The sequence below is a fragment of the Mucor velutinosus genome, assembly GCF_035048745.1.
Source record: "Mucor velutinosus strain NIH1002 chromosome Unknown tig00001544, whole genome shotgun sequence".
NCBI lineage: Eukaryota > Fungi > Mucoromycota > Mucoromycetes > Mucorales > Mucoraceae > Mucor > Mucor velutinosus.
In genome coordinates this window covers 1,866,891-1,886,105 of record NW_027041908.1, presented here as the reverse complement: position 1 = coordinate 1,886,105, position 19,215 = coordinate 1,866,891, and the positions used below count along the sequence as shown (strand labels likewise).

Here is a 19,215-nt window from a genome sequence, read left to right as displayed (position 1 = left end):
ATGAATGCACATAAGGGTATAGAGATTTTTTTCATCCATCTTCCATCTTTTCATTGTCTCACATGCCAGCCTTAATAAAAATTCAGCTTCCGCCAAGGTATATATTCTGGAAGACATTTATTACGGTAAGCCAAGATATGCATGACAGAATTGAAACAATCTCTAACGTATTTAATTATAGACGACCTTATCAATTCCATTTGCTCTTACTTGCCAAGATACCAAGAATCATTGAAAACCCTCAAGAAAAATGGATATGAAATCATAGGTTATGCTCAAAAATCACCAACAGGCGAAGACGTTACTTGTAGAACAAGACTTTTAAAGTCCATGATATCGAATTTGAAAGAACGATCTTTTGCAACCAAAATATTTGTTTCTTCTTGTAGCTGGGCCTCCACGCCACTTGAATCGCGTGATTTACAACCTAATTCACAAGCTATTATGGACGATTTAAGCGTTGATGGTAACACCCAAGATTTGCTTACCTACCTCAAGTCTGTTAGTCATGACGTTTGCTTGGTTGCCATTGACTTTGCCGGTATAACAACAAGAAGCAAAGATATTATCAAGTTGGTCGAGACAAATCCCTCTTTAAAAAAGATTGCAATTGAAACCTTTGCCCAATGCAATGAGTTGTTTATTTTTAACACTCAGGAATTAGTTGAAGATTTTGATTTATTACAAAGTTTGAGGATAGAAATTATTTCATTCAAGGTCAAAATAAATCAACAATTGTCAGAATATAAATGATAGCTTTCAGGATTATTACGGATTCGTTCCATCGAAACCAAGATGGGTTGGTTTGGTTCGATGTTGTAGCAAATTTCAACGTTACCGAAATCTTTAAGTCGATTGTTGTATTTTTTAACGTTTTCTTCAGTATAGTCAACATAAAAAAACATGCATATTGCTAAATTCCTTGAGATTTTCATGACTAGGTAAACGTCGTATATTGTTTCTTTTTTCTTTTCCCGGTGCTTTTACTTCAGTTTGATTAAAATCTAAAGATGGATGGAAGATGGATGAAAAGATGGATGGAAAGATGGATGAAAAGCTAACCTTAGCGGAAGCTGAATTTTCATTAGGGCTGGCATGTGAGACAATGAAAAGATGGAAGATGGATGAAAAAAATCTCTATACCCTTATGTGCATTCATTACCATCTTATGCTATCAACTTATCATATTAACGCACTTGAATCTCTTACTATAAGAGTTATAGAAGGCAGTGACGATGTTTCCGTTGAACATTTACAGAATTTTATCCAGCATTCTATCAATGTTCTTCCCAAGTGCTTGAAAAAAGAATATTTATAACATTTTTTTAACCATAAGTTTGGCCAAATTATTTGTGCGGATTTTTCAAACATTCGGTAAATTGAGACTGGAAGCATAGTATTAAAGTAGTTCCCAGTCATCCAACTCACACTTTAATAAAAAAAAAAAGCCAACCAACTCACAGACCTTTTGTGCGCATTTAGTATTTTTTTCAGATGACTCTTTTTTATAAACTGCCCTCATTTCGATTTATACTAAACAAGCCATATACAACTAGATTATAACGGGGCAATGAACGTGGTTTTGCAGTGTAGAAAATGATAGATGCTAAATCATTGCATGCGACATCCCAAATCTCACTTTCCCCTGAGCGGAGATACCATGTCAAGCATGCGCATTTTTTGATCCGCCATCATTGTTCTTGGTCTTGCTCTAGTTTAAAAGACTGCTAAATCAGAAAAATGGATATTGCTTTTGGCATATTCAAAAGCCTCAATCAACCGATTGTGTGGTTTATTTGTCAGCTCTTGGGTATCTCAATACAATGTCACAACTCTATCTCCCATCAAATCAAGCGAGAAGCTCGTGGGAAGCGTTTCCACTTTATGGGGCATGTTGACCGTGTATGTCTCAGTCGAAGATTGCATGGTATTGACTCTTGAAAAGGGTATGGTGATAGAAGTATATTCCATGATATGATGCGTCGTGACCCTTGTGTCTACTTAGGTTGTCACTGTTGTCTTTGGACCTTCATATATTTGAGCGAAATCAGCAGGACGTTCTATCATAGGACTTTCAGGTTGCTGGTCTAGAAGAGCATTTGCAAATGCTTCCATGTCGGCATCGTTTGCTGGATGTTTGTCCTGGCTTATATACGCTTCATCAAAAAAGTGCTGAGGATTGAGAACATCCAACAGAGATGAGTATTCACTCAACATGCTGGATACGCTGCTTCCTAATACTGCTTCACTGGGTAATACTATTTCTGTGACAGTAGTTGTAGAAGCAAGGGCTTTGCTGATCTCATCCTGCTTGGAAGGGCTCTGATCCTCTCGATCTGAGATAGCGACAGGTAGTAATTGACGACCTCTGCGAATCATCCATTCCAAATCATCCTCTTGCTCTGGCTCTATTTCTGTTGACATGGCATCATCTCTTCTCAAATGAGGCCAGCAGGATGCAAAGGTAGTGTGACGTGATGCATCGATCGCTTCAAAACCATATAGACTTGCACCCTTGGACTCGTAATTGGATGCAATCAACTGACCTGCAAACCCCCCTGAAGGCCCATCAACCACGTTGCCTTTTTTTTAAAAATTGCATGACAAGCCCGATGAGTGCTTCATTCTTGTGTTGTATATACAGCGCCTCATTACTTACCAAAGGGGAATAGAAATGTACCACCCATCATTGTATAAGAGACTCTGTTGACAGTGAACGACTGCTCTTCACTGTCATCCATGATGCCTTGCTCGTCCACAGTGAAGAAATTCCATACAGTGTTGCATGTTGGTAGCTGACTTGTAAATGCTTGTGGGATGTCGAGCTCAAAAGTAGAGTTTCTAGTAACTGGAACCTATGCACAGATATGGGTTTGAGCCTAGGATAGCTCATAATAGTCAACATGTCTAATTTACATTGAAAATAATTGGTTTATCTATGGGCCACGCAACAGCTGTGTTCATAGCTTGAGAAACTACGCTAGCGTCTGAGAGAAATGTTGTTTCCGTGTTGATATCACATAGTGCATTGTTTTGACAAGAGGCGAAGTTAAAATAATAATATTTGTCATTGACGGCGTTGTGAGGCTGTCATGATTTAATTTGTCCATCTTTTGATAACGTATGCGTCGCGTCTTGCAGTGCCAAATACAGTGATGTCTTTTTAGCAATGTTCTCGTAGGTCGAGAAGGAAGGCGTTTCTTCTTGGTGAGGGCTTCTATTGATGAGCAGTCGACATGATTGCATTGGACGCACCGTACCATCAAGGAAACTGACGTGCGCATTGCTCTCCGCCTTGTTATCGCCATACAATTGAGTCGAGCCGGATACTATGGCATCTCTTATTTGGTATCGCTGATGAGCTGTAGAGTGATCCGCCTTGTTATTCATGTACAAACCCTATTCTGCTAATGGTATAGACTCATTGTAATCGGAATGGCAATGGATGTGGCCTTTGCTATTGATGTAATAGTTGTCGATGGCTAAATTAGAGCCAATAGTCAGCGGACCATCTATACCGCTGGTGGTTGCGTCTTTGGGAGCAATTGTCTTGAAGTCATGGAGGATGATGGCATTCCAGGAATTTAGCTAGATCAATCTTGATTTGGTTTCGCTTAGATAAGGGAGCTCACCAGGTGCTGTGTGTCCATTTTACCTCGTTTGATTGGCACAGAATGTCCTTTTCTAGTGAAAGTGGTATTTTACCCACAGCACAAAAGCTGGCATTAAGAAAGCTGGATACCACAGTGAACAAAAAGAATCTTTGCATCGTAAAGCAGGGAATAAAGGGGGGGAAAAAAAGAGGTGGAAACAAGTGATGGGATGCCTCGCATTATAAGCTGAACTACTGTAGCTGGTATGTGCATAATGCTGATTTCTGTGTATATGGCCCATTCCTTTGATTCGGATAATCCAAACATCCGATCTCGTTGAATGCAATGCGTACAATTTACAAAACGCGATCTGTGCTCCCTTCGTTCTCATCTTTTTTTTTTACTGAATCCAGGCTATTGGTGTAGAAGAATCCGCATAAGCGCAAAAATGCGCAGGCTTAGCATTTTGAGTGATTTAAAGCGTGATATATATAAACAAAGTTTAGAAACATAATGGATGTCGACTTTGACAATGATATCAACATGAGCTCAGCGCCAGGATGTGACCCAATAGCAGCAAGCTCAGTGATGATGTATGTCTCCAGTGTCGTATTTGTGTGCTACTGCTCAAACCCCCTCCTCGACATTACAAGCACATGAAAAGTTGTCAATAGGCAAAATCATGGCGAAACTCTAAATTTAGTAACTAACAATAAGAAACTGGATAATAGGGGACTAGAGGGTTGGATGGGTGTCTTGGTGTGAAATTTTAAATAAAGTCATTGCTTTGTTTCATTTTTTTCTCTCTTTCTCTCTCATTTTCTTTTCACATTTCATACACAACAAATCGATACTCGCCGCCAACATGGACGAATCAACTCTCAGTCCACCAGAGGCACAACAGACACCTCGTGCAAGCAGCCATCGCATCCCTTTTGTGCATAGATTGTCTTCCTTTCGACGCTCTCGACACAGCAGAACTTCGTCAGCTTCATCTCAAGTGTCGAATCATCAAGCTGAAACCAACATTGTGCCCGCAGATTTAGTGCTCAAGGTGGATATCATCAGAGGGCGTAATTTGAATCGAGAAGATGAGGTAAGGATAGGGTGCAAAGAGATTGCGACCAAAACTAAGTCCCCTCCCGAAAAGTCAAATGTTCCGAATCCATATGTCAATGTGCGATGTGGAGGCATTCGACAACGAACAGACACCATCCGAAAATCCTCAGATCCAGAATGGCTGTGTAGCTTTGAATTCAATATATCCAATGATATCATGGGCCATCGAAAGAGACTCAGAGCCCTCAAAGAGCATGGCTTATCCATCACTGTGTTCAACAAGGATCGGTTCTCCTCCATCTTTTTAGGACAAATAAGCTGGTCCTTGGACGATTTGTTCTCCTCGCCAGATCACATCGCTTTCGATGATACCACTGCAAGTATTCTGAATTAAAACAGTAATAGGATCGTGTAACCCATACTAAAATATATTTTTTTTTTAAATAGGCTAAATGGTATCCCTTATCAAGGACAAGCCGTCAGCATAGACGATTTCATTTGAGAAAGAAGCGTGGTGGTGTTAGCAGTGATGCCAATGCCAGCACAAGCACATCGGATGCTGATCAGGCTGAACTCTGCTGTCAATTTGGCCTGATATACAGATCAGATTCAGGCACCTCTATCCCAACAGACTCTGCCACTTTTGCTGAAGAATTGCAGTTTTTATTAATCGATGATCATGATGACGATGATACAGATACCAACGCTCTATCGTCATCGCCTCCCGTCACAACGCCCACAACAGCACCTGCGACGCCGGCTGCTACCATAACGCCGGAAATGCAAAAGAGTTCCAGTACAACTTCATTTAGCAGTCGGTTCAGAAGATCACTGAAAACGGGCAATTCCACATCCTCTATTACGAGCCTTACACCTTCGGTCGAACAGCCGCAGCAGCAGCAGCAATCAAAGCCAAAGGAAAAAAGACGCTTAAAGAACAAATTTAGACGTCGCAAGGGCAAAAACGGAGGTCGTCGCACTAGCAACAAGAAGAAAAAGGCAGAAGGAGGGTACGCCAAGTTCTATTCAGATGTTATGGGCATTACGTTTTTGGAGATTGAAAGTGCTCAAGACCTTCCACCCGAGAGAAATGTCACTCGCACCGGCTTTGATATGGACCCCTTTGTTATTGTCAGTTATGGTGTCTCTACTTTCAGAACAAGAGCCATTCGACACAACTTGAACCCCACTTGGAACGAGAAGCTCTTTTTCCACGTCAGAAACTCGCAAGAAAACTACAAAATCAAGTTTGCCGTGTACGATAAAGACAAGTTTTCGGGCAACGATTTTGTCGCTTCACAAGAGATCTCCATCGCGGATATCATTCAAAAGATGCCTACCAGTGTCACTCAATCTACAGCTACACCGACCGCATTTGACCAAGCAGATCATAGCCCCTCGCAAGAGATTGAGCGCAACATGGGCAGACATACCATTCCTCTCAAGTTGGCCAAACCTGACAAGTGGAAAGACAGTGTTCGCCCTACGCTGACAATTAGAGCCAAGTTTGTGCCCTATGTGGAGATTAGAAAGATGTTTTGGATTGCTTTGGCAAAGACGTGTGATGCAGACAGCTCCAACACCATGAGCCGACTCGAAGTACAAGCCATGCTGGAAGCATTGGGCTCAAATATCTCTGAGTCTACCCTAGATCATTTTTGGCAGGAGCATGGTAAAGACTTTGATCAGGACTTGACCATGGATGAGTTGGTGGCCAGCTTGGAGTCGTTCATTTTAGCTGTGGATACCAAGCAAGACAGTGGTGGGGAGGAACCAAATACGATCATTGAACAGGAGAAAGATGTGCCTGTAGATGCAAAGAACAATAATACGGTGAATCCTTTCTTCTTGGCTGCGTCAGATGACGAGGAGGATGACGATGAAGAGGATGACGAGTATGATATGGATGAAAGTGACGATAGCGATGACAGCGAGGGCGGCTATTTCTCCAGCCATGGTGATTACGACGAAGATGATATCGACTTGGCCCATTCTGGCTCTACCACATCCACCACTACGCCCCAATCACCTGACGAGGCTGATTATGAGGCTTTAGCTGAGGCTGATGGCATTCAATACATTGACGGACCATTAAAGGAGCTCAAATTGCAGCAAGACAAGGAGGACCTGGAGCGTGAAGCTCAAGAACATCATCCTCGCAAGTCAGCACAAGAAAAAGTGATCCGGCTCAATGAATGCCCCATCTGTCATAAACCCAACCTCGCAAAGCGTGGTCAGATGGATATCGTGACGCATGTGGCTACATGTGCTGCCAATGACTGGACTACAGTGGATCGATTTTTGATGGGCAATTTTGGCTCTGAAGCGCAGGCACAACGCAAGTAAGTTTTTGCAAAGCAAACTGTCCTAGTATGCGGGTGTCTAATCAGAAAGTATAGATGGTTTGTGAAACTGGTCAACAAGGTAGGCTACGGTAAATACTCGGCTGGAACGAACAACGCCAATATCATTGTGCAAGACCGCTTGACGGGTCAATTGATTGATGAACGCATGAGTGTCTATGTTCGTTTGGGTATGAGATTGGTCTACAAGGGCATGCGTTCGGGTATTCAGTCAAAGACAGGTAAAAAGCATCTGTATTCATGGTGTTATGCTCATCCGCTAACAACATACTCTAGCACAACGTATCTTAGCCAACATGTCTGTCAAACAAGGTCGTCGCTTTGATAACCCACTTTCCAAGCGAGAAATCAATTCATTCATCAAATTCCATCAGCTGGACATGAGCGAAGTATTGGAGCCCTTGGAGAATTTCAACACATTCAACGAGTTCTTTTACAGAAAGCTCAAGCCTGGAAGTCGTCCCTGTGACGCCCCTGATAACAAGCGTGTAGCTGTCAGTCCTGCTGATTGTCGTATGATGGCATTCCCTACCATTGATAGTGCTACTAATATTTGGATCAAGGGTGTTGAATTCAGTATATCCAAGTTACTTGATGATGCAGAAGAAGCCAAAGCGTATGAAGGCGGTGCATTGGCTATTTTCAGATTGGCGCCTCAAGACTACCATCGTTACCATTCACCAGTTGATGGTGTGATTCGCAAGATACACAATGTGCAAGGACAATACTACACGGTAAATCCCATGGCTATTCGTACCACGCTGGATGTCTATGGCGATAATAAGCGCGATGTTGTGCACATGGAGACAGAGGCATTTGGCAGAGTGGCTATTGTGTGTATTGGTGCTATGATGGTGGGCTCTATTGTCTTGACAGCTGGCGTCGGTGATCGTTTAGCCAGAGCAGATGAACTGGGCTACTTTGCCTTTGGCGGTAGCACGTTGGTCGTCTTGTTTGAAAAGAACGCAATGCGTTTTGACGAAGATCTGTTGGAAAACGCTAGCAATTCTTTAGAGACTTTGGTAAGTACTATACAGTATGTAATTGCGTAGAATATGCCGTTTAATTCAGTCGTGTCTAGGTGCGTGTTGGTAACCACATTGGTGTTCATCCATAGAAGCTTTTTTTTTTCGTGTATTTATTATCTCTCTCTTAGCAATGTAAATTATAATTTCATAAATGAATTGGTTCCATTTATTCTTTTTTTCTGCGTGAAGCATCTTTCCTTATTATGTGAATATAGACATGTCTCAGTGTAAGTGCAAGTGTCACAAGAAATTACAAAGAGAATGCTTGGTATACAAAGATTCATAATTTCCTGAATTTTCGTACCAGCTTAGCTGTAATTTACTTATGGTTTGACTGGAACCGGCAATTCATATATAATATTTGATTTCGCATGGATAGATTCCCATTGTTCAGGATCTTCTGGAAAACCTTTAAAGAGCTAGACCCTTCAACACCGAGAGGTTGGTATTGAATTCCCATAGACTTCGACTTGCAGCAGTTTTAGCTCTTGAACAACTATTATAATATACGAGTGTTTACGCTTTGGTGAAAACCACCTTGCGCAGCAGAAGCTCGCATTACCGACTGCCCTTGCGTATCTTCTCGAAATACTGTTACTTTCATTTTGGCCCTCCACCTGCACATGAAACTCTTTTATAGTATCTGTGCATCTAATTCTTATGTGATGCTCTAAATCCATATACACGTGGCTACTTCATATACGGGCAAGCAGCATACTGGTATTTCCTCTTTTTAGTCCTTAGTGTTCCTGATACAACAAAATTCGAGTGCATTTGAGATGCATTTCCTTGCGTTCAAGGCCGTTTTAGATTGCCAGAATAGCACCAAACAATTGCTCTCGTCTGGCAGTTACTTTCTGGCTCCTTTGCTCAACTTTTTGGGGATCAAAAAAACATGGGCAAAATTCGACCAAAATGCATGAGGTACCCCTCATGGTTTTCTTCGAAAATCAAATAATCGCATTTTTTTTACCTTGATAACGAAGACTTTTACTAAGGTATATATTGAATCAAAAGGTTTCTATCGATCTAACGTAACTCCTGAAATCATGTTTGTGAGACTTTGATATGTAAAATTTCGACTTTTTGGCCAGAAACCTCTTTTTATATTTTCGTAAATTATTCAATAAGTTTACTCAAAACACCTAACTTACTTGATACCATTAGATGCGCCTTGAAAAGCACTCCAAGAAAGCTTAAAGAAGCATGGGGTGATAATCATATTCTAATAGTCGAATCTGCTAAAATAGTTTGATTGAGTCGAAAATCTTTAAGATCTGGCCAATCTGGGACAGAATACGAATCTAGGTTTAAATTGATTTTTGCTGGTGGGTCCGGCTGGCAAACTTAATCATGAAGGCAATACAGTAATTAGATGCTTCTGAGGTGTATGCAAAGTAGGCGGCAAATTATATAGCATTACTTTTAGTCATGCTATTTCCTTTCATTTTATATTTAATAACAGTAGTCTATCAAAATACTTGTGAGATCAACTTCTTTCCTTTTTGAGGTTTCGAAAGTGTCTAGGGACCATAAATTTATTACGTTACTATGAGCATTTCGATTCTTCAGTTGGTTTCCTGACCTACACTTTGCTTTGGTCGAAACCAACATACGTTTAGGTGGCTTGCACTGCCTCTGACCTTTGGTTAATATTGCAAAATTAATAATAGCTAAAATGTTAGATGAAACTCGATTGTTGATTGATGTTAATTTAACTAATCATATATGAACCATGCCTGATAAATGCCTGTTGTAAAAGTGTCTAGGAACAGAACATCCATTATGTTATGATTAACAAGGATAAAATGAGAGTCATTTACGCAGAAAGAAAATTTTGTTGACCTATATCGTATTATTTAGTTTCAAGCCCTAATCTTAACCTTTGGTGAAAATCCTTCAAAACGCTTCACATTTGCATTAGAATACTATCTTGCATCTCAACGAGCAAGTAATTGGAGTTACCCGTCTGATGTATTCGCTACTCTCAATCTCTAACGGTGGCGAATTATAAAACCAGAGTTGAATCTCTCATGGGTAGCTCAGGGGATGTAATGGTGCTTTATTTTTAGGGTTTGGCAGTTTTATCCCTGTCTAATTCAATAAGAAAATGGCTGGCCTGATGAATGATTTGGTTGCCCTGAATATTGGTAATTTACTCATGGGAATCAAAACCAAGTTTGAGCACTAAGCTAATAATCGTCATTGGCACGTACTTGATGCTTCTATTGCCATCATCTATCGATGGCCTTCTTGCATTGAAGAATTTTGTTTTAACCGTGTACTTTGTCCACGTGCGATGCAACTTTTATTAATAATCAAGAGTGAAAAGGTATATGTATGTACAAAATGAAGATGCTTAGTGAAATGCAGTAAGTTAAAGGTAAATAATCATCAATAAAGAGCTTATCAGCACCGTCGCCAGTGTCCAATCAACGCCAAAGCAAGAAGCACGCAAAAACAATGATGCAGTCGTAGTAATAATAGCAGAGCTTGTAGACGAAGCTGCAAAAACACTGCCATCATCCAGACTTGTCACTGGATCTGTCAATGCATCAAACGAAAGCTGCGTGGCATTCATGATCCACTTGATATGAGCCGAGGGTTTGACAAACGAGTTGAGAAATCGCGTCAAATTGGATTCATGAAAGGGGCATGACCCATTATCAGGATCAGGATCATATGCATTCAAAATCCTGTTTAATACGCCATCCAGATAATATTCTTTAGTATCGGCTGATTTGCTCAAGAGTGGGCTTCCTAGTATGATGCATCTTTTTATGAGTCCATTTATATTTTCATGAGCTATTTTTGAGTATAATGCGTACCTGAATCACCATGGCATAATCCTGCATCTGAAGTAGCCAATATAATGCTGTGGTTAAAGTTACTGTTCCGGAGAGTTCCCACATTGGATGAATTGCATGGAGTGTACTGCAACATATCAGCATGCGGCTTCTCATAGCCAACGTATCCCATACCGATGGTTTCCTTATAAGTGCTGGGGTTTTCTTCTTTGTTGAGCGATGCTGTTGATATGGGGATACGATTGACATGGGTATTTGCCACAAGAGGGGATTTCAATTTAATCAATGCAATGTCATATGGAATTACGTCGGTTTGATCCGTTGCGTACACCTGTGTTTGAAGCTGCTGTGATGACACATAGAGCGGATGGCTCACGGCTTGCTGAATAGCAGCATACGTTTGCTTTGAAAAGTCTCTGTTACCATAGGCCACTGTATACTTGTTGGGATGTATTTCCAAATTTTCGATACAATGCGCTGCTGTCAAAATCCATGGTGGGTCTAATGAAATGATGCTTCCACCGCATAAAATGGGGTCCGTGAGTGTGACAAAAAACGGGTATTTAGACGAGGATTCCACAGTTGTGCCACCTGTCATCGCTGATACCATAGCTGGTAGTAGCAGCGAGAATAAAATGTACATTATAATTACAAGAGAAAGAGAAACGATAGAAGAAGAAGAAGAAAAGGTTGGAAAAATGATGGCTTTTATATTCAATGTGGCAACCAACAATCTTACAAACAAACAAATGATGAAAGAAAAGAGAAAGAAAGTATGTAAAAAAGGAGGAATTTATATTCTGGGGGGAGAAGAGAAGTGTACATGCTACTACTATTATTACATAGGTTGAGATCTCTAGTTTTACTATAAAAAGACATTTTTGGCTAAATGTACATCATCATATCATGCACATGAATCCTCCCCCTTTTTTTTTTCTCAAGCATTTACCAACTGTGAGACCCAGTTGCATCTAATCTATTGACCTTGAAAGGTTCTGATTTTTCAATAAATTTGATACCCTTCATTTCCAATTGATCTAAAATAGGCATATACACGTGAGGCTTTGTTGGCCTCTGAACGCCTCGCTCGGGTATCTTGTTGTCCAATACCAAGTCTACTGTCATGGCTGTGGGTAAGCCAACCGTGTCTGCCATGGCAGTATGCGTTTCATTGCCATATTTGATCAAAGTAGATGTCAAGGTTTCCTACTCCATCTTGTAAGGGACAACCTCGTATGGCCTCAATGGGTACTTATACACTCACCTTTTTACCATTACGATGCTCTACTCCGAATTCGTGATGCATAGCGACCATATCCCTTTCCCCTTTGTCATACTTGAGTCTTCTTGATAGCAAGATGGAGAATAGATCAAGAGCGGATCCATTGTTAGCGTTGACTTTTTCTTGTTCCTCTGACAAAAAGTAAGAAATGGCTGACCATGTCTTTTCTACCATAAAATGATCCTTGGGTAAGCCCAATTTCTCCACCATGTACTGGTATCTCTCATCTTGCGAAAGCTGAGTGTGCTTTCCTGATAAAACAAAATTGAAGTAATTTGACTATAATCACAAGGGTGATCAGCAACAAAAGCGATAGCATTCTGGCCGCATATACATACCCAATTGTGGCAGTTTTCGGCAATAGGCTTGACCTGATCCAAGAAACCCAATTTACGGAAAGCGTACAAAAGATCAGAATAGCCTTGATATCTCAATGTGCCGCGGAACATGGTGTCCATGCCAGATAGATCACCAAGACCGTAGATATCGGCATAACCCAAAGAGTTTCTATTTGCTAATCCTTCAAATACGAATCCAGCGTAAGGAGTTTGTACTACAGGAAAGTGTTCCTTTAACAGATCTTCACCAGCAATAGTATGTTTCTAAACAAAAGCGCGTTATTTGTTATTGTTTCTTACTATTCTAAAAGAGCGCATACCTTGCCATTGTTCCAATAGACGGCGTCGTTTCCACTGGCAGTCAATACACCGCGTGGAGACCAACTGAATTTATAGCCAAGAGGGACATTAGACGCTTCAGGAGAAGGAAGACCTCCACACCAAGAAATGAATGACTTGATCTGCATGCATGACATGATGGTCAGCTTTAGGAAATACACAAGCAAACAAACAAATAAAACCTACCTTTGAACCGTTGCGTTGCGCTTCATCAATAATCTTCATGGCAGACATGTGGTCCATACCAGGATCTAAACCCACTTCATTCATGACCAAGATACCAGCCTTTTGAGCTCTATATAGTTGAGTCTGTGGTGAATATAGTGCTCATAGTGTATGGCAATGTTCGCTGCTTACTTTTGTTCCAACTCCTCCATTTCCTTGGAAACATAGCTTGCTGTAACCATGTCTTTTCGTTGCTCGATACACACATTGGCGACTTGCGTGTGCAAAAATGCAGGTACAAGACTATTATAGAGACGTCAAATGGTTACACACTCAAAGAGACCCTAAATGTATATATTTACCTTACTACCACATCGGCTTTACTAACCAGTCGAGAGAGTTCTTGGTGGTTGGAAATGTCGAGGGGAGCAGATTCGGCATTGTGGTGGTGTCTAACCAAGGCGTCTGCCTCTTCAGCCATGTTGCTAGCTGCAATAACCTTTTTGTTAGCCTATATCCATTTAATGACTACAAGTGTTAATGACATACCAACGACAATATTGACATCTGGTCTCTTGACGAGGTGTTCAACCAGAGGGGCTGCAACCATACCAGAGCCCAACAACAAAACTGTCTTTTTGTCATTGTAAGTTGCACTGCGAGTAGATGTAGCAGCGGCAGCAGTTGATTTCAGGAGGCTTTTGTGAGGATCCATGAGCTGTCCTTGATCAGCAATAGTAGCATTGCGTAGCAAAGTAGGCAGTTTATCCAGAGGCGTCTTGGGCGAGCTCTGAACCATTTCCCTAATGTAAGGGTAGAGTGCTTTGCTGAAGAATTCACTGCTTTCAACAGGAAGCTCTGCAGGCAAGATATCAATGCCCATGATTTGTATGCCCTCTCCCTCAGCACTGGAAACATTGCGTAAGTATACGAATGACGCCAACACCACTGCGATACTTACTCGCTATGCTCCATATCACGGATAGCGTCATAGTAAAAGAAGCCATCATCCACATTGGTGCTATGAGAGAGACACTCAAATGCACCCTAACATTGTACATCGTGAGAAAAAAATGCTCATGTTTTCCATGCATTTCATTATTTCTCACCTTGACGTCGCACACAATATCAGCCAAGCTCATCATTTTGCCCTTGTTGATCAAGCCCTTCTTTTTCAGTCTCTCAAAGTCGGCCAATTGCTTGTTTGTCATTAATCGAGGGTAGTTCTTGTCCCAATAAGCGCCGGTAACCACACAGTTTGCGTAAGGAGCAATCTGTGCACAGTGTCAGTATGGAAATCGACGCGATGCTGCGATATGTTACCTTGTGATGAAAGTTGGATTGGTATCTCTCGGGATTGGCAAGGTAATCTTCATAATCAATGAGCTTTCCACCGTCCTTTTGCTCGATATAGTCCTTGACCTCTAGCTGAGTCGCGTACAGCCTGTCTAATCTAGGATCTGTGTGTTTTGATTGTTTCAGTGTCCAGTACTGGAATGTTGATAAGCAAAAATACTTTACTCTTATCGTTGACTAATTTGGAAAGGTCTTCTGCAGGAACGAATTCGTGGGGAATCTCTTTAAAGATATCCATAGCACCCTATAGACACATATACCCGAGTTGTAGTACTGTTTTTGAGACTGATGTCAGTTAACTTACATTGGCGACATTGCCGGATCCAGTGAACGCATATACCAAAGGTCCAAAATCTTTTGGGGTGCCATTCTCAGCAATAACGTTTCCCATTCGATGCAATGCTGATTTAGCTTCAGCAAGTGTCGGATAAGCATGTGCCATGGAAGTGTACTACATCATAGACACACGCATGAGCACTAAAACTTTGTGTGCCATCAATGCTATCTCCCTTACCATGAAAGGTGTACTATAACCCAATCCTAGGAAACGGTGGCCCATACCGTGGAAAATATCAATCATACCTTTTGGCATTGTATGTTAGCACGCTTGCACTACGTACACACATGAAATACGGTACCTGCATTTCCCGCGAACTGGCCAAATGCCACTAGTCGCCTGCCTGTTTCATCTTTCATTAATTCATAGTCTATAAGACGAATGTTCTACACAAATTTCCCACGAAGGTGTGAGAAAAACCGCATCAACAAGATTGGACCATTGCACAAAGCTTACCTTGTCAAGCACGCTTCGAAGCATAGGCATGTTTTTTTCATTGCCCTTGTGCGTATGAGAAAAAAACATATACGTCTTGTCTTTGAGAAGGGATGCCTCGGGAACTTCCTTGATGCCCAAAATGATGTCTGCTTGTGAGATATCCTCGGTAATGATAGCACCCGCCTGTAGGATGGGAAGATAGTGAGTGGTTTGTTCAAGTCCTCTCATTTACGACCATCTTTTACCTCTTCATAGGATTCATTTGTGAAGATTCGCTTGGTGCTGGGTTGAACGTATACTTTGGTGCCTGTCTCCTGAATCAATTTTTTGACCGTATTGGGTGTCAAGGCAGATCGACGCTCCCATCTGCTCTTGTCTTCGCGACGAATACCGATACTGCTTTGGCTGCTGCTACGAGCAGCTGTAGAATGGTATCTTGGAAAGAGCAGCCTTGATTTACTGCTATGCTGATGGATTCGAATCATCTCTAAAGAATGGATAAAAGAAAAGAAAAGAAAAAGGGTTGTGTTGCCTGGATAGAAAAAGGGATTGATATTTTATACAAATAAGGGAAATGCAATAATCTCACGATCAGCTGCCAGTTTCCCTTGTATGCATTATTTGAACCTTGTGCTCTTGTTTAGACAAAAACTACCTACTTTGGTTTGAAGATACGATGTGCTGTGTGGTTTTGATCCGCATGGATTCATCTTCAGTCTCAGGGCATTAATCGGGGTACTCTCTGGATTCAAGAGACGTTATGCTATTGGCGCGCCATTCATGCAAAGCAATGTCAGTACGACAATACATTCCAGCGTGGCAATTTTGATAGCTATATCTTACCTGCCTCAAGGGTAGACCTCATTCAAGGCTTATATACTGTCTAGCAACCAAATTAATGAATGAAAATTGATTCTACTATAACTTGATTATGGCCCCTCGCTTACTGCTCAAAACCATGCAAAATTTAGATGCATTATGAGCTGCTATTTCTCGCGCTAGACTCCGTTTGAGACCTCCAGCATGGCACCAAACAATTATTCTCAACTAGCACTCACTTTATAACACCTTTGCTCAACTTTTTTGGGACCTAGATAACATTGATCAAAATCGACCAAAAACCATGAGGGATATCCCATGGTTTTTATCGAAAATCAAACGATCGCGTTTTTGACCTCCAAAATGAAGACTTTTACTATGGCGTATTTTAAGTCAAAATGTTGCTACGGGTCCATGGCAACACCTGAAATTGCTTCTGTGAGGCTTTATATGAAAAGCCTCGACATTTTGGCTATAAACCTCTTTTCATATTTTCAAGGATTGCTTTATAAGTTCAGTCAAAGTATCTTTTTTATTTAGTACTATTGAATGCGCCTCCAAAAGTACTACAAGAAACCATTAGGAAGTAGGAGGCGACCATTACAACTTATATAATCGAATCTGGCAAAATAAATCAAACAGATCGATTTTGACTAATCTTGAGTAGAAGTCCTACGGAATTTAAATTTGGTTTTGCCGCTAGTTGGATGGCTCGCTGGTAAGGCTAATTATGAAGGTAATCTATGCTTCTGAAGCTCAGATAATCGAATTGCAGGGTTGGTCAATAGTGCAAGGCTCTCGCTGATCAGCGACGATATAGTTAGAAAATTGTACATAATTCATTTAAAATCATCTTGCTCAACAGCAAGCATTTCAGATCCCAGATCCCATGTCAAACATCAAATGAATATCCCCAAGTACTCATCTCTCTTGAGATTGATTACACACAATATTGCACGAGCCAAATGAGATTAATTTCAACAAATGTTTATTAATAGTAAAAAGGGTAATAAAATGAGGGCAAACAAAGAACCGGGCCGAATAATCTAATAAATGAAAATCGAAGAAATACTATTAGTAAACTAATACAACCAAATAGTTGAATCAAATGTGAATTATAAGGTTATAATAGACAAATCTTTTCTTTTCTTTTACTATAAGTCAGGCTCATTAAATCAGTTTTTTTTTGTAAATCAACACGTATGATTAAGACGCTACAAGGTTATACATCCTTCGTATAGTAAAAGCTAAAGACAAAGATCCTCCATTACAACCTCCTAAAGAGCACGATTACTTACCAGTCAAGATGATTTGGGCCCAATGCCACAATAAATGAAAGAAAAAGGAATTTGCTAATGTGTTGACTCCTTTGAATAAATAGTTTTTTTTGCGGTGGCTTGTTTGTACGGGAAATTTTTGCAAAAAAAGACTGGCATATGTCATTTGTTGTGGAGCTTCAGCATCTCTATCTATGTTCACTACTGAGTGGTATGTTTAAACATCTGCCCAGTGGATACGCTTCCTTAGCCAGAAATCCTTGGCCATGGTGTCATTCATAAATTACGGCCATCGCGCGAAATAGGATAGGCGCATTGTATGCTCGAAATGTCCAAAAATCGATCAACCTTATTGACATATGATTTCTGTCGTCAAATGCAGATCTTTCCAATCAAAACTTGGCATGTAATATAAGTATGTATTCGACAAACACACTTGTTTTGAAGACTAGCTGTAGCGAACATTCATAAACATTATTGTTTAGATGATTAACATGCGTGATTCGAAAATCATTATACAGTATACACTGTAACAAGGAAAGAGCTATTCTCTGTTTGAAAAATGTCAATGTCGATGCTATCAACGGCAAGGTGATGGAGAATACGATTGGTGAAAAGCGCACTGTGTACTCTGCTGACACAGTTCAATCTAATCTGACCAACACTGAGACTTAAGCCTATCCTTTTGAGTATCTACAAACTCTTTCGCCTTCAGGGCGACGCCGCCATCAAGCGTAGCGAGATAGATCGGCTAGTTGAAACTATACATCAAAACTTGATGATTGACTTCATACATTTAGCGAATGATTCTGTGATGAATGAATGATTGCGTTGCATCTCGCTATTTTATCTCATACTGAAGACAATAAGCTGTGTTGAATGGAATACAAGAGATGTTAGACCGTTTTGCAGCGTGTAAAAATGCGAATTTATTGAATTTTGGATAAAATACATATTTAGAGTAAATTACTTTTGTGAGAGATGAAAGAGTTTAGTCTTCAATGACTTCAAAGAGCCCTTCTCCTCTTGAAAATTGATATTGGTTTCTTGAATTGGCTGGTTGGCAATAATAGTTTCATCATCAGCATTATCAGGGTATTCAACAAAATCAAAGCTTTCTTCATCAGCACGTTTATCAGCAAGCATTTGTTGGTAGGGAGACATATTGCAATACAATTGTGGACTATCGAATTTGCCAGGCAAAGGAGAACAGCATGCTTCAAGCAAATCAGCGGACATGGCAGCTTTGGCTTCACCAACAGAGGAGAATTGGACCTTGGAGTTGTAATCGATTTGGACGGGGATCTTACCAACCTCTTCCATAATACAGTAAGAATTATCCTTTGCCAGCTGAAGTCTGAAGTGGTAAATGTCCTCCAAGAAACCATAAGCTTTGAAATTAGGAGCAGACAATACATCTTCGCCGGTCTTGATAGCAGAGGAAGAAACAGCAGAACATACTCGATTGACAATGGCACCAGTGAGGGAGAGAAGATTGCTTTTGAAAGAAGCAAAAACCATGGCGAATCTGTAATGAATATATAGCAATAATGTAAAAAGAGAGCAATGGGCTGTTCTTGCAAGCAGACGTTACATCCTTTTTATACTTCTTCTGATAGGCAATAACGTTTGCTGATATAATAGATATCATTCTTAATTGATATCAACATGCCAAGTATTTTTAGCTTATGGCGCGCATACAATGGGTCAATCAATAAGAGAGCCTTCTAAACGACACAATTATTGGATTGTGAGCATATGATGATGAGAAATCCATAAAAAGTTGGTATTCATTTAATCACAAAATTGTAATCAAATAGTACCAAATAGTTAGTATTGCTGACATTTGGTATTAGCAACTCAATGAGTATATTCTTGCACCTAACACTTGAATACACTGTACCAGACATTATGGAAGGTTCAAAGAGGCAAATATAGTGGGGTGTGTCAATTATAGAGCATTTGCTGCGTATCTCGTTTGTTATCCAAGAGATTTAGAGAGATGATAAATTGA

At 40.5% G+C, this 19,215-nt stretch overlaps 5 protein-coding genes across 5 annotated transcripts; 1 reads left to right on the top strand and 4 right to left on the bottom strand.

The window, feature by feature from the left end:
* Positions 1-2,001: 2,001 nt before the first annotated feature.
* ATC70_005909 (uncharacterized protein) lies at positions 2,002-2,964 on the bottom strand (the record flags this gene model as incomplete). The annotated part of the gene is made up of 3 exons (XM_064825191.1): positions 2,002-2,558; positions 2,660-2,855; positions 2,917-2,964. The coding sequence occupies 3 exons, from the start codon at positions 2,962-2,964 to the stop codon at positions 2,002-2,004; spliced, it is 801 nt and encodes a 266-aa protein (XP_064680568.1).
* Positions 2,965-4,458: 1,494 nt separating this feature from the next.
* On the top strand, positions 4,459-8,132 carry ATC70_005908 (uncharacterized protein; the record flags this gene model as incomplete). Its single annotated transcript, XM_064825190.1, has 6 exons — positions 4,459-4,689; positions 4,744-5,028; positions 5,100-6,994; positions 7,052-7,236; positions 7,292-8,037; positions 8,097-8,132. The coding sequence occupies 6 exons, from the start codon at positions 4,459-4,461 to the stop codon at positions 8,130-8,132; spliced, it is 3,378 nt and encodes a 1,125-aa protein (XP_064680567.1).
* Positions 8,133-10,420: 2,288 nt separating this feature from the next.
* Positions 10,421-11,493, bottom strand: ATC70_005907 (uncharacterized protein; the record flags this gene model as incomplete). Its single annotated transcript, XM_064825189.1, has 2 exons — positions 10,421-10,803; positions 10,872-11,493. 2 exons carry the CDS (start codon positions 11,491-11,493, stop codon positions 10,421-10,423), a joined length of 1,005 nt encoding a protein of 334 aa, XP_064680566.1.
* A 302-nt stretch (positions 11,494-11,795) lies between these two features.
* On the bottom strand, positions 11,796-15,590 carry ATC70_005906 (uncharacterized protein; the record flags this gene model as incomplete). Its single annotated transcript, XM_064825188.1, has 17 exons — positions 11,796-12,056; positions 12,115-12,411; positions 12,471-12,734; positions 12,791-12,931; positions 12,996-13,104; positions 13,167-13,277; positions 13,337-13,463; positions 13,524-13,882; positions 13,936-14,021; positions 14,084-14,248; positions 14,298-14,434; positions 14,496-14,574; positions 14,635-14,781; positions 14,845-14,912; positions 14,969-15,053; positions 15,124-15,288; positions 15,351-15,590. 17 exons carry the CDS (start codon positions 15,588-15,590, stop codon positions 11,796-11,798), a joined length of 2,841 nt encoding a protein of 946 aa, XP_064680565.1.
* A 2,577-nt stretch (positions 15,591-18,167) lies between these two features.
* On the bottom strand, positions 18,168-18,722 carry ATC70_005905 (uncharacterized protein; the record flags this gene model as incomplete). Its single annotated transcript, XM_064825187.1, has 1 exon — positions 18,168-18,722. One exon carries the CDS (start codon positions 18,720-18,722, stop codon positions 18,168-18,170), a length of 555 nt encoding a protein of 184 aa, XP_064680564.1.
* Between the last annotated feature and the right edge of the window lie 493 nt (positions 18,723-19,215).